General features: G+C 33.1%; 2 protein-coding genes and 1 long non-coding RNA gene across 3 annotated transcripts; 1 reads left to right on the top strand and 2 right to left on the bottom strand.

The window, feature by feature from the left end:
• Positions 1-1,113: 1,113 nt before the first annotated feature.
• Positions 1,114-1,812, top strand: LOC141711233 (uncharacterized). Its single transcript, XR_012571272.1, has 4 exons — positions 1,114-1,181; positions 1,276-1,344; positions 1,438-1,506; positions 1,762-1,812. It is a non-coding gene; the product is annotated as an uncharacterized LOC141711233 (long non-coding RNA).
• A 2,365-nt stretch (positions 1,813-4,177) lies between these two features.
• Positions 4,178-8,862, bottom strand: LOC141713994 (protein FAR1-RELATED SEQUENCE 5-like). The gene is made up of 4 exons (XM_074517544.1): positions 8,745-8,862; positions 7,007-7,110; positions 4,797-6,837; positions 4,178-4,287 (listed from the first exon to the last, which is right to left on the bottom strand). Exons 1-4 carry the CDS (start codon positions 8,860-8,862, stop codon positions 4,178-4,180), a joined length of 2,373 nt encoding a protein of 790 aa, XP_074373645.1.
• Positions 8,863-9,628: 766 nt separating this feature from the next.
• LOC141711975 (uncharacterized) lies at positions 9,629-15,087 on the bottom strand. Its single transcript, XM_074514717.1, has 4 exons — positions 14,988-15,087; positions 13,961-14,137; positions 10,232-10,296; positions 9,629-9,982 (listed from the first exon to the last, which is right to left on the bottom strand). Exons 2-4 carry the CDS (start codon positions 14,103-14,105, stop codon positions 9,914-9,916), a joined length of 279 nt encoding a protein of 92 aa, XP_074370818.1. The 5' UTR covers positions 14,106-14,137; positions 14,988-15,087; the 3' UTR covers positions 9,629-9,913.
• Positions 15,088-15,663: the final 576 nt, after the last annotated feature.

Here is a 15,663-nt window from a genome sequence, read left to right as displayed (position 1 = left end):
TTGTAAAATGGATTAAAAATGAAAATAAGGACTTATTTAGGTTAATTTCCCGTGAATTATCGTTAATTCCCTACAACTACTTGTAAAATGGATTAAAAATGAAAATAAGGACTTATTTATGTTAATTTCCCGTGAATTATCGCTAATTCCCTACAACTACTTGTAAAATGGATTAAAAATGAAAATAAGGACTTATTTAGGTTAATTTCCCGTGAATTATCGTTAATTCCCTACAACTACTTGTAAAATGGATTAAAAATGAAAATAAGGACTTATTTAGGTTAATTTCCCGTGAATTATCAGTAATTCCCTATAACTACTTGTAAAATGGATTAAAAATGAAAATAAGGACTTATTTAGGTTATTTTCCCGTGAATTATCATTAATTCCCTATAACTACTTGTAAAATGGATTAAAAATGAAAATAAGGACTTATTTAGGTTAATTTCCTGTGAATTATCGTTAATTCCCTACAACTACTTCTAAAATGGATTAAAAATGAAAATAAAGACTTATTTAGGTTATTTTCCCGTGAATTATCGTTAATTCCCTACAACTACTTGTAAAATGAATTATCGTTATTTATTTGTAGTTAGAGAGTGCTATGAAGATGACATACATGATCCACATGCGCGGCCCTCCTAGCTGGTTCTATGATGTCATTCTCGATTTTCTCGCACATTATGATCGGGTAATGACTGAGTGGAAGGGTCTTGGATACAGTAGGCCCGCTTTCATCAGACCGAAAGATATTCAGCAGCCTCTTGTTGAGCGTCAGCCTCCTGCTGGAGATGTACGTGAGGTAGACATTCATGATACAGCTCCTAGTAGCTCGCAACAGACAGCGCCCCCTATCTCTCAGAAGCGTCCTCGTGAGGTACTAATAACTATCATTCACGAACTTGTGATCTTTTTAATTTCGTCTATTGAATATGTAAATGACCCGTGTGTCTTTAATTTACATTAATGGCAGGATGAGACTGGTGGTCTTGAGGAGGATACCGCAGTACTTGTCCCCCATAAACGTCCACGTGAGGTATAAATTTCTAACAAAAGCTTTCATTTCATGCATCGTAGAACTTCAATTAATATGTCTGTGTCGGTTGTAATTGCAGGAGGTTCAGTCTACTGGTGATATTCCAGCCACCCATGCTCCTACACATGTATCTATTCCCCCTCAGGTACAAATATTTTATAAATATTGTCCTCCTGTGCACTTACATATTTACAGCTTCTTGTGTTGAATAATGTTTATGTATTGGATTGTAATTGCAGGTTGAGGTTCAGTCTACTGGTGATGTTCCACCCGCCACTGCTCCTACACCTGTATCCATTGCCTCTCAGGTACAAATCTTTGACAAATATTGTCCTCCTATGCACTTACACATTTTTAGCTTTGAGTGTTGAATATGTTTATGTATCGGCTTCTAATTGCAGGTTGAGGTTCAATCTCCTGCTGATGTTCCACCCACCACTGCTCCGACACCTGTATCCATTCCCCCTCAGGTACAAATATTTAACAAATATTGTCATTCTATGCACCTAAAATATTTTAGCTTCGTGTGTTAAATATGTTTATGTATCGGCTTCTAATTGCAGGTTGAGGTTCAGTGTCCTGCTAATATTCCAGCCACCCCTGCTCCCACAGCTGTATCCATTCCCCCTCAGGTACAAATCTTTAACAAATATTGTCATTCTATGCTCCTGAAATATTTTAGCTTCGTGTGTTGAATATGTTTATGTATCGGCTTCCAATTGCAGGTTGATTATACTACTCCAACACCATTCCACAGATCTATGACATTTCAACCAATTCCACTAAAGGTATTATTTGTTCCCTACTATGTCAACTAAATGGGATTAAAATGGATTAATTCCCTACAACTAGTTATAAATGGATTAAACTAAGTGTTAAATGTGTACTTAATTTATGGATTGCAGATGCCTATTACTCCAGAATCTTTAGAGGCCTCTTCCTCCCTTGTCACTCCATATGTACATTTGGGCATAGGCGAGTCTTCTGTTCCTAGTGAGCTACGGGACATGTTTGATGTAATAACTCTTAACTCTTTTTTAAAGTAAATGGCCTTAGATTAACTAGTTCCAAATATGCTAATTGTGTTTTTGTTTATTTTGTAGATGGACTCAATTGAAGATGGCGGAGGATGCGGCGAAACGAGGTGGTCCTGAGCGGCGTGGTGATATGACAAGGCCACTAAAAAATCGGAAAGTGAGGTGGTTGTATCGGCATTTCTGGAGTTTAGAGGTTGATTACATTTGGCGTGATCACAGTGAGCGGGGCGTTAATTATCCTCTTACACATAGCCAAGTAACAATTTTGCGACCAGAGTTTTGGGTGGAGGATGATGTTCTCAATGCCTATGGTGAGCTCTTGAGACTTAGAGAGGATAAACTCTGGGAAAAATGGGAAAAAATTCCCAGAACTGAAAGTTTCAAGCCCAGGCGGTATTTCATTGCTCCTAGCTTTTTCATGGCGATGACACTTGAGTATTGTCCTAACTTGAAGGTACTCTATTAAACAAATACCAATGCTCCAACCTGCTTTTCTATAAACAGATATCAATTATGCTGTATAAATGTTAACCTATTTTTTGACTTGTAATTGTAGGCTTCTCCGAGTACCCTAAAAGGTGATGCCAAGAAGTCAATGGAGAGGTTCTTTAGAGATTATGCTAACAGGGGGGTAGCTTACCTCTTCAGTTTTGTGACTTTGCATTTTTCCCCACGTGTGATAGCTCTCATTGGTTCTTGTTTGTTGTTAATCTCAACAAAATGAGAGTGCTAAATATTGATCCTCTTAGGGACGACAAAAACACAACAGGGAACATCGCTCACCCCTTCCAGTATTACATTATGGTAACTATATCATTCTTTAATTCCCTACCAGTAGTTTTAAATAGATTAATAATGAAATAATGACTTGTTAGGTTCATTTCCCGTGAAATATCATTTTTTAATTCCCTACCAGTAGTTTTAAATAGATTAATAATTAAATAATGACTTGTTAGGTTCATTTCCCGTGAAATATCATTCTTTAATTCCCTACCAGTAGTTTTAAATAGATTAATAATGAAATAATGACTTGTTAGGTTCATTTCCCGTTATTTGCAGGAAAAGTTGATCCCACATGTGCTCAATTATTTGCATTCATCTCGATTTCCATTGAAATATACCCGGGTTCATGGTCTTGATGCTCGACCCAAGCAAGATGGTGGCAATGATTGTGGTGTATATGTATCCAAGTACATGGACGCTATGCTCAACGGGATCTCTTTGCCATCAGTTGTGTGGAACCCTAAAGTTGATGTACAGACTTTTCGCTATCGGATGGCGCACGAGTTATCAAAAGGGGTTGCTAGACACATTTCTGAGTGGGGCATTCGACAAAGAGAGGCGGGACACTAGTTTGTTATTTGATTAGTGACTTGTAGTTACTTTAGTTAGTTGTACATATTTTGCTCGGTTGTATTTTATTTAGATTGGTTGTATTTTTTTTGGTTGGTTAGATGTATTTATTTTAGTTGATTTGTTTGTAGTTGGCATATCAAGGCCATTTTTTTTAAGTTTAGTTTGGTTTGGTTTGGTTTGGTTTGTTTATAGTTGGCATGTCAAGGCCATTCATTTTTAAGTTTAGTTTGGTTTGGTTTGTTTATAGTTGGCATGTCAAGGCCATTCATTTTTAAGTTTAGTTTGGTTTGGTTTGTTTATAGTTGGCATGTCAAGGCCATTCATTTTTAAGTTTAGTTTGGTTTGGTTTGAAATTTTACAGGTTTTTGGTTGACTTAAAAATAAATAGGTCATGCCGATTTTTTTATTTTACAGGTAAAGTTTAACTTAAAAACAAAGAGGTCATGCCGAATTTGTTATTATGTACTTTGAAATATTAATGAATTTTAATTAAATATTTTCAATGTTGTTAATGTTAGTACTTGTTGCCATTATTAATCATCCCAAAAAAAGAAGTGACTCCAAAAAAAAATTTGAAAAAAAGTTATTTTTGAAGATTTTTTTTTCCAAAATTGGGCAGAAAGTTTTCTGTAAAACAGAAAAAGTATTATATAAAAAATAAATCATTTGCAAGTGCAGTGACCAATCTGCAAAATTCGGCAAAGCCCAGTTTACCCCCGCAATATTTCATTGCGGATGCCGCAATGTTTCATTGCGGGGGTAATCTGGGTTTTGCATAATTTTGCAGATTGGTCATTGCACTTGCAAATGATTTATTTTTTATATAATACTTTTTCTGTTTTACATAAAACTTTCTGCCTAATTTTGAAAAAAAAATCTTCAAAAATAACTTTTTTCAAATTTTTTTTTAGAGTCACTTCTTTTTTTGGGATTATTAATAATGGCAACAAGTACTAACATTAACAACATTGAAAATATTTAATTAAAATTTATTAATATTTCAAAGTACATGATAAGAAATTACAATCATTTTTTTCCTTTTTTTCCTAATAATCTCGAGGGACAATTTCTTCTATCATGGCCTTCTTCCCTCGCCCCACAAAAACTGCATTTTCGAAATTGTTTATTTGAACTTGACGTCTCGATACCACTTTTGAATCTACCCGCTTTTGGACGTCCTTTTGTTTGTGACCTTGGGGGATCTAATAACGGATCATCTTCTTCATCATCACTTTCATAGTCCTCATTTATTTTTTTCTCTCTCTCTTCTCCCGGAAAAGACTTAATCACATACTCCTTTTCTCTCTTGATCACGCTCATCAAGTAATTGTACCGCGGAACGGAGCAACTACCAACAACGGACAAACCTTGGAAAGCTTTACACAATCCACTATATCTTGTCGTTTGAGATTCTACAACATTACCAAGCATCCGAGGGGTACACGGTAGAGGTCTCGCAACTTTGTTTCCGTTTATTGTCCACCTCATTGTTACAAGATCTAGCGGTATCATCGTCTTTTGTTTCTTGTTAAGGTAACGGATCATGTGTCTACAAATCATCCCGGAATGTTCAAATTTTTTACATGTACAAGAATAACTCCCGTCGATGGAAACCTTCAAGAAAAAATTCCTTCTATTAATCTCCGGCAAGGTGGACTTTTCTACCAAATACATCTTTGAAAGATAATCTCCACAACCTTTCATGCTTTTCACAACAAAAGATTGACTTTTTTGAAGCTCTTTTTGAAATCGCTTATACATCTCTTTTGTGTATATCTTGGAGGCATGTATCTCCATTGACGAGTTAGAGAATAGTCTCATTTCCTTGTACTCGGTGTCAAAATCGGCTTGAACCTCCCGTAAATATTGTGAGTCCAAAGCTTTTTGTGAATTCTCAATGAATTCTTTCAAACCGGTCGACGCTTTCACATACTCATCAAAAAATGAATTCATAGACTCGCTTCTTGAGGTGGTAGTCATACCGGCGGCAAAATGTTGTTTCGTGAAAGCAAAAACCCATTGCCGTCTAATTGCATACATATCATTTAGCCAATTATGATTTTCAAGATCATATTTCTCTTTCAAGTCCTCCCACCTATCTTCAAATTCCGTTGGTGACAATGACTTGTAGATACATGCATTAAAATCCGTCTTGAACTCCGAGTATTGAGTATACAAAGTAGATAGTTTCTCGGGAAACTTGCTACTAATATGCCACGTACAATATGTATGGTTGGTGTTAGGCATAACCTCGGAAATGGCATTACTTAAAGCGATGTCTTGATCCGTAATAATGGTAATAGATGGCTTGTTATCGACCGCTTCCAACCAAGTCTTCAAAACCCATCTATAAGTAGTCTCGTTCTCGTCCCTTATAAGTGCAAATCCAAACAAAATATTTTGGTAGTGGTGATTCACTCCCGTAATTAGAATAAAAGGCATGTCATACCTTTTAGTCCGATATGTCGAGTCGAAAGTCACCACATCTCCAAAATTCTTGTACGCGTTAAGCGAACGAGGATCAACCCACACCAAACCCCTAACCCGATTCTCCTCATCCACATCCACTCGGTAGAAAAAACTGCCATCACTTTGTTTTTGCAAGTCTCGCAACAAAACCAATCCACACTCTGCATCACCGGAATCAAAAACCCGTCTTCGAATGTCACGTATTACATTTCGTACGTCTTGAGCGGAAAGACCAATTTTTTCAATACCACCACACGTCTCACTAAGTAAATTCATCACTTTCGGGGTCTCGATACCCGATTTATTGAATAACTCAATCAAAGATCGGGTAAACGGATCTATGTTGCGTGATCTTTGCATGAAATTTACCTTATCCGATGTAACCATAGCATGATTGTGCTCTAGGTTGACCTTGGTTACTTCCCATTTGTTTGAGCTTACTTTGTGAGCAACACACATACGAGCACGACAACAAGTTCGAGGAATAACGTCTCGAGGTCGTTTCCCTTTAGCCCTATCTTCAACTTCCAAGGGTTTTGGGCCCAATCTTCCACCCTTTCGACATATATACAAACGTGACGATATACCACCATTTCTTGAATGCTTATTACTACTTCGAATAATTATCTCGAACCCTATACTTCGACCATAACCTCGATAAAAACTTTCCGCTTCATCCAACGAATCAAACATCATACCAACACAAGGAACTACATCATTCATATTTCCAATAAAATTTTCATCATTAATTTTATCATCATCATCGCCATTAAAAGAATCATTACCATCATCGGAATCACCGTGAACATCGTGATTCTTCCAACCGAAACCAACATCATCATCACTATGCGTTTTTCGCTTCCCCGGATCATTAACTTTATCTTCAATACTATCAACATCTATTACTTCATCATCATTAAAGATTTTACGATAAACCCTCTTTTTTGTGTGAGGGTAACATAATTAAAATCGTTATGATCACTAGATGAACTTGAATAATCAAATAAATAAGAAGCCATGGATATTGAATACTAACCATTTTTTTTCAGAAGAATAAATTTGAGCAGAATGTTAAGAAGCAGTAAAAACAGTAATGTTTCAAAAATACAGACATTTTAAGGTAGGTGTGTGCATTAAATGCACGGCCGCAATGTTTCATTGCGATGGCCGCAATGAAACATTGCGGCACTGTACAAACCCCCAAGCCAACAACTGTAAATATTTGCAGTTTAAAAAAAACTTTACAACGTACCCCAACAATGTTTCATTGCGGGGGGAAGTGTCCACCGCAATGAAACATTGCGGTTGGGTTGTTTATTTTTGTTATTTTCTTTAAAATTAGAAAATTAATCAAAAAAAATTATAAAAAATAGTTTCTAGACCTATTATATTTCATTTAATATGTTAAATATTATTTTGAAAATATAAATGTTTATAAGAGTAACTTAATTATAATATGTAACTATTTTACATAGTTTTGTGAAAATTTTGCATAATAATTATGTCAAATGATATTTCTTGACGTGTAAGTTGTAAAATACAAATTTTGACGATTCAACTATATGGATGTTAAAATATAATGATTATAATAATTAAGAAAAATTATTTCTTAAATAAAATTCGGTATTTATATATAGTTTGTTACCAAGAAATGTTTAACATTTTGGGGGCTAAGTTATTTTATATTTTTTTATAGATAATGAAAATTCGATAAATTTTCATTTTTTTAGTTTTTCACATTTTCAAATTTTAGTATTATATTTGTTTATTAAAATTTAAAATTGATAAAATAAATTGGACTAGTACAAGAAAAATAAAATATTAAATAATTTATTTCATTCAAATATAAATGGAGTACATTCAAATATTTTTTCAAAACAAATACATAATAACATTTTATGTCGACGAGAATGATCAAACTTTAACGGTGTTGGAAGAACCGCCTTTATCACCCTTATCGTCGTTTTTCTTTTTCTTCGACTTTTCCGCCTTCACTTTAGCTTCATTTTCTTTTTTTTTTCTTGCGCTCAAGCGCCATTTGAATACGGCGGAGAGCTATTTCCATGTCTTCTTCTCCTTCGGGCCCGTCGTAAGCCACACCATCGATAATTACCTTATTATTGTCAAAATCGTAGTAGAAAACCATTTTTCGGAAATTAGAGAAGATAATGTTGAAGAAAAAATGTAGAATGAAAATAGAGAAGAGAATGTTGAAAAAAAATTAGATGAGGCAGGACTATTTATAGGTGAAAATCTGAATTTTAAAATTCACAAAATTAAATTTGGCACAAAAAAAATTTTGCTGAAAAAATTTCATTTGATTGTTGAAATTGCCGCAATGAAGCATTGCGGTGTGTCCAAACTGCCGCATTGTTTCATTGCGGTGTGTCGGTCAAGCTTCTGCTATGTTGACCAGTCAGTTCAACTGCCGCATTGTTTCATTGCGGTGTGTCGGTCAAGCTTCTGCTCTGTTGACCAGTCAATTCTTATTAATATTGGCACAAAAATAAGTTTTGCACAAAAAATAAGTTTGATTGTTGATAAATTTTTTAAACTAAAATAACTCAATTCAGTAAAAAGTATAAAAATAATAATATTAATTTTTAAACTAAAATTATTTATACGATAATTTAAAGAAAAAGTACAAAAAAAATTAAATTGATAAATTTATTAATAAAATTGATAATATTTTAAAATATTACTACTACTTATATTTAATGTTAACATATTTTAAAAAATTAATTACTGTTGAACATTAATATTATTTTTATACTTATATAAATAAGTTAAATAATAGAATAAGCTAAAGATAGGGACAGTTTGGACATTAAAAACTGGGAGCCTACCCAACAATGAAACATTGCGGAATGCGCAATGTTTCCTGTGCATGGCGACATCCCGCAATGTTTCATTGCGGAAGTCAAGACCCGCATTGAAACATTGCTTCCCCCCGCAATGTTTCATTGTTGTGGGTTGACTGGCTGTCCCCCCAACCCACGTTGACTCCTGATTATTTCCCTTATTAATTATGTTTGGTTATATTTAAATATGTCACTATATTTCAATAATAATATATATTAAATTGCTGTCATGTTTAATATATTTTTATTGAATATATTATTTATATTTTCACTTGTGTTTAACTAAATATATATTAAATTTATTTTAACATATAAAATTTACATATAAATATATCTGAAAATAATAATAAAATAATTTTATTGAATATAGCTAACTATTATAGCCAGTACCACTAAAGTAAAAACTCTTACAGATTCAACAATTTTTGGATAATAATTATTTAACTAACCATTTTAGCTATTAGTTTTAGAGATGCTCTGACTAAAAAAACAATTCTAAAATTCCAAAAAAATTCTTAAAAGATGAGGCGTTGTTTGAGTTCCCAAAATTTTTCTCTAACACTTTTTTATAAAGATATGTTGCCAATTTCTTTGTTGATTGTTTTCTTTTACATGTAAACTTAAGTCTAACTAATAAAAATGTGTCAGGGCGAGAATTTTGACATTTCTTTTTAGACCCTTAAAAATCTAACAAGGCAGAAGCCTCAATTTTGAAAGGGGAAAAACAATTCATACAATTAAGCGATTTGTTGAATATCATGTCGATTGTTTAAATGTAACTATGAATGTAATTGTATGCATTTGATTAGCATTCTGTGTCATTTGGATATTAATATTTTGAAATCTTAAATGAAAAATGCTAGGGTAAATTTGAAAATTAATTTGTAAATTTTAGACTACGAGTACCTGCTATAGACTAGGAGTACCTGCTATCGTAAATTGATAAAAGTGCTGCTAAAACTTTCGTGTTTTAACAATCTGCAAACTGACACTTGAAGGCTGACGCCATCAAAAAGTAGCCAAGAAAGAGCAAGAAAAAAAAAGGAGAGCAATAACTAATCATCTGCTCCATAAAGATGAGAAGGTAGATCTGAATCTTTAGGGTCCCAATTAAGCATTAAACAAACTCCATCAATTTTCCACAAGTGCCATGATCATTTAGCTGCATCAGCAGCTCCACTGGTTTGACCTTCCACTGCACACTGTGATACATATGGTTTTAACTGCACCACACAGATACATACATTATTACATGTATATAAGATCTGAATGATGATAAGCAGTACATGTATACATCAACATCTAATTGCAGGACCAATGCTGCTTTGAGGCACAAACATTTGGCGGTTTTACCTGCCCATTTATATTGTTGGTTCTACTACTGTCAACTACAAGTGACGAGGTGTGAGATAAACAGGGAGGGGTGATATTAAAATTTTAAAACATTACATCTTATAATGAAATCTATTCACCTTGAAGTCCGTCAAATCTGGAACGACATAATTTGGTAATTTTTCTTGCACCACCACATATCCTCCTGCAGTACAAACACCAAACATCAAGTAACAATATGTGGAAGTACATTGATACAAGTGCAATTATGCATTTTTACCTTTAGAAAAGAGTACATGTGTAACAGCAGCATAATGTAAAATGAAAGATAGCATCAGTACCATGTAAATGTTATTGCACCCTTTATATTTGAAAAGAGTATACTTAAAAAAAACTTCAAACATACCTTTCAGTCTTCACTGAGCTGTGTAAGCTCAGGAAACATTAAATCTTAAAATAAAGGACTTCATTTGGCTCCCAGAAAATTATGTTTTTTATGCTACAAGTCTAAAGCTATGTTATCGCATATAAATAGTGTACAGTACACACATGCACACCCATCTTCGAGGTCGATACTCCCTCAGTCCCACTGGATTGTTTACGTTACTTTTCGGCACGCTTTTCAATGCTCGTTTAAAGTATAGTTTCATAATATTTAAAAAAAAAAAATTTGAATAAAAGTTTTATGTTTAAACATTTATTCAAATTTTTTTTTTTGAAAAAGCATTATAAAACTATACTTTATAGAAGCCTCGAAATGCGTGCCGAATAGTAACGTAAACATCCCAGTGGGACGGAGGGAGTACTTCATTACCATTAACTAAATGTCTTATATATTAAACAGAAGCTAATCATATTTCTTAAAAATACATATTAGGACTCCCTCGACTATTTTTTTTAGATATCTGATGCCTTCGATAATCATCAGAATTGTCTAACATTTTCAACCTGCTCATTTCAAAATGTAACCATAAAAGTTACATCAAGACATCTAAGATTTAAACAATCATACCACATCCTCCAAAGAACGAATATTATCGGTCTAAAGACATCATTTGATAGCCTAATGTACCTACATAAAAAGTCAAAGAGCAATTTCTATCTCCTCGAATTCATGGTTTGTTTTTCTTGATTACTAGATAGCATCTAATGCAGGACAACGATAAACAGGCCCAACAAAACTTGGTTAGTTGGTTAGGGCAAATCCAACAGTGATCCAAAAATCCAAATTTTGGGCAGATTACCCCAAATTCCATTCCAACAGTGTTCACTGATCCAAATTTGGATCACTTGGTTTAATATAAAATAATGGTTTTGTTATTTATAGTTTATGAGATTTTAAATTGATTTTTGATTATTTAATTATATAATTAATAACAGAATATAATTAATAGTTAACAAAATTTATTTTTAAAATAAAACTTAAAATTATGAGAAAACATAATTTCATTAAAATTTAAAAATAAAAAAAATAAAGAGGCACATATTACACTTAATATTACACTTAGAGATTTATTAATTGAGCATTTATGAGAAGAATATACTAATTCGAAAAATTAGTGTGTATCAATGATATTTTGTATGTTAATTATTGCAATAAATGTGTTTTTCGTGAATTAAGTGCATAATTTTAATATTTTTATGTGTAATATTTTTTTTTGATTTAATTAATTCATTAAATGTTATATAAATTGTTAATAATGATTAAATGATAAATTTAAGATAAAATTGCTTAATATGATATTTATATATTATTATATGTAAAAAGTAATTTGGATCAAATATTTGGATCAGTTGGTGATCCAAATTTGGATTTTTGGATCACAACTGTTGGAGATGACTTTAGGAACCAATGGACAAGAGTTTTTCTGGAAGGAAGGGCAAGGGAAGGGTTTACAAGGGGGATAAAGGTCTATCTCCACAGAGAATCAGCAAGAACACAAAAATCCGCAAATTTAATTCATAATATTCAACTCTATCAATAAAAGGAGATTACATGTTTTATATAGTACTCCTAAAGACTTGGTGAACAAGTAACTTGGAGACCAAGTTAAATCAACGATAAAAGTAAACAAATCCTTTTAATATTAACTCATACATATTAATTATCTACTACCATATATATTTATTTTCTAGAATATTCCTAACTAGATAATATAATTACTAAATAAAAACATACTTGCATCTGAATAATACTATAAAGTAATTAACAACTAATTTAACTATATTATGCTCCGCATCATTCTCCTCTCCTTTAAAAAAAATTGACCGCGAGTTTTATAATAAAGAAGAATCCATAAACCTCGAATAGGACTCCATATGATATGGTCAGAATTTGTGAAATCCATTGAGATATATCATCACGCTTGACTTCATAAAACCATCTTGGAATTATAAAAAAGATATGCTCAACAAGATTCACTTTAAATTGAATTTCTTTTCCACACAAATAAACTCATTTTGCTCCTTTGGATGCTCAATTTCAACATACTCATCATCCTCCTTTTGTGGCACATCATGCTCCATTTGTTGCTCGGATTCGAGATTCTTTAAGGTTTCCATCAAGCTCTTTCGTGCTTTTTATTAATGCCTTAATAGAATCACAAGTTTGTTGCATCTTTTCCAATCTAGTACTCGTGTCCTTTGATAATTCCAACATATGTTGGAGTAATGCTCTTTCACACTCAGATTTTAGACGTGCGATTAAATCATCATAATATAGCCACTTCTCGTATAATCTTGCATAATCAGAACTGTATGGATCCAATAATGAAAGTGAAATAGATAATGCTAAATGATTTGTCTCGGAAAAGGATATCTCACAATCAATTGTTTCGGGGGGTTTCATCATTCTTTCTTCAAGAAAATCAGGGAGTATGGGGCTGTTTTAGAATAGATAAAGGTTTGGGAAGCGCTTAAACTTTTGGACACAGACTACAGTGGCCGCTGGCGGCTGCAGGTGGCTGCAGGAGGCTTCTGGTGGCTGTTTGTTGGCTGCTGGGAGTTTTTAGGTGTTTGATAAAAGGTTTAGGTGAAGGAACGGTGGCTCTTGATACCATTTGATGTAGGACCGGGGTAAGGGAAGGGCAAGGGAAGGGTTTACAAGGGAGATAAAGGCCTATATCCGCAGAGAATCAGCAAGAACACACAAATCCGCAGATTTGTCTCCCCATCCAACAAAAATAAATTTGTGATGAATCAGGATAAAATCAATATAGCACTAGTTCTGCACTGGTTCTAGAAATGGTGGATATTTTTAGCATTTGTTTCTTCAAGTGTTTTGTTAGCTTTCGTTACCAATCCAGTTACATAATGGTTGGTAATTGTGAACTTCATCACTTGTAAATTTGAAGTAAGATTTAAAATTACTGGATTATTTGTGTGATTATCTTCGTCTCTAATCTCTCCCTGTCAAATTTTCTCCAAGTCCTTCAAATTCGTTAGCATTGCTTCAGTAGTTATTAATTTTTTTTTCCTTTTATCCAATTTGGAAGCTCAATAACGTAATCATACAGAAATGCTCAAGGTTGATAAATTTTCATTTTAAAGCAGTTACCAGGAGTTTTTACAGTAATGACCAAATATTATAATTAATAAACACCAATTTACATGCATATGTAAAATTATATGAGAAATAAACTAGATATGAAAAAATTGTACATGTAAACTTGATGGGTCTTCATCTTAGTCACTGAATTCGTTTAGGATTTAAAATGCAGGAATACAATGTTTTTGCAGTATTATTAATATAATCATTAATCAACTAGGAAATATTACAATTCATTTTTCTAAAGCATTGGACATCAATCAGCCAAGATTATTATTAGTACTAAAACAAATGAAAGTTCAGAGGAATGAGAAAGTGGAACCTTTTCGAGTATGGAAACCAGTAGGTTTGCAGTTCTTTCCTTTGTAGTAATCCCGAGGACCTCGTTTCGAAGAAAGAATGTCCAGAGAAGAGGCACGCTTTCTTCTAAATGCCCGTCCAATTCCTAAAATGAGCCCCAGAGCCATTTCGCTTCGTTTTTGATACTGCAAAAATATGCCTGTACACCCAAGCAAATCCCGCAAATGAATATAGAATGAAAAGGTATTACTGTTTGTTAAAGGCATTCAGTTACAGAGGGGCGACAGTTGAGCAGAATACAAGTTTTTAGTTACTGTTCGGTTAAATTACTAATGTTGAAATCGTCAATGCCTTGCAACACTATGCTTTATCTATATGATAAACAAGCGTATCATACACACTTATAAAAAGTACTTTCGCTAGCACAGTTTGGTTGAAAGGATAAACAATCTCGACAGTGTGTTAAACAACATCTGACACAGATTGTAGCAATAACGTATATATATTTGGAGAACTATAAATTAGAATGAAACTAATACAGCTATGCAAGGTCCGCCTAAATACCAACTGAGTGCTCATGTAAGTTCATCAAGAAGACACATTAGCTAAGAAAATTAAAAAAGTGATTGGTCCGTCCCTCCCAATTGTTATCGTTTCTGGGAGAGTGTCCGACACGCATTTTAAGATGAATAAAAAGTATAGTTCTATAATTTTTTTTAAAAATTTTCTTTTTCTGAATAAAAATAGAATGTTTAAACTTTTATTCAGAAAAATAAAATTTTTAAAAAAAGTTATAGAACTATATTTTTTCTTCATCTTAAAATGCGTGCCGGACACTCTCCCAGAAACGATAACAATTGGGAGTACTTAACATCAGCTTAGAAAATTAAGAAAGTTCTCAGGGGACTTTTATCGAACATTTAGCCTACATTCTAAACAAACTATTTCCTTTAAATCTTGGCATCCTATACTTCAAGACCTATTATCAACTAAACCAAGACAATTGAATAAGTATATTCAATTGTGTAGAAAGAAAAAGAGAGAAATACCCTAGTAGAATTGGTAAGAGGAATTGAGAACTTCAGCACGGTGAATAGAAATGTGTATTTTTTTTATTTGTGCGTTTTTTTGGGGGCAGATAAAGCCAATCAGCACAAACTCTAACTACAAACAAAATGGGCCCAATAAGTAAAGTTGGACCGGACTGATGGAGCCCATTAACTCCGTTGGGCCTAAAGTTTTTCAAAAACTATAGAATAATTATTTTGATGATATTCAGTTGATTTTGTTTTTTTAAAGGATTTTCGAGTTTTTTTCTTCAGACAAAAATACTCCATCAGTCCTCAATTCTTTACACTTTCCCTTTTTGGGTATCTTCCCAACTGTTTACATTATCCAAAATAGTAAAAATTATATATTTTAAAAAACCTAATTTTACTTATTTAGTTATCCCAATGAATCTTATCTTTCTTTATAAAAGTTGAGTCTACCACACCATGTAGTTAGCCAATCAGAGATTTTCTCATAATTTTCAGCCAATGAGAAGCCACCATTTCAATTTCGACCAATCAAAATTCACAAAATTATTTCCTTTTTCACAGACTTAACCATGATGTTAACCACCTTGGGTTAGCCTTAAATTACTTTAATTAATGTTTATACTTTTTATCATTAATTCAAATTCAAATTCAAAAACATTTCCTTTTTGACTTTTAAACATTACTT

Source organism: Apium graveolens, chromosome 3 (genome assembly GCF_009905375.1).
Source record: "Apium graveolens cultivar Ventura chromosome 3, ASM990537v1, whole genome shotgun sequence".
NCBI lineage: Eukaryota > Viridiplantae > Streptophyta > Magnoliopsida > Apiales > Apiaceae > Apium > Apium graveolens.
This window is presented reverse-complemented; position numbering and strand designations above follow the sequence as displayed.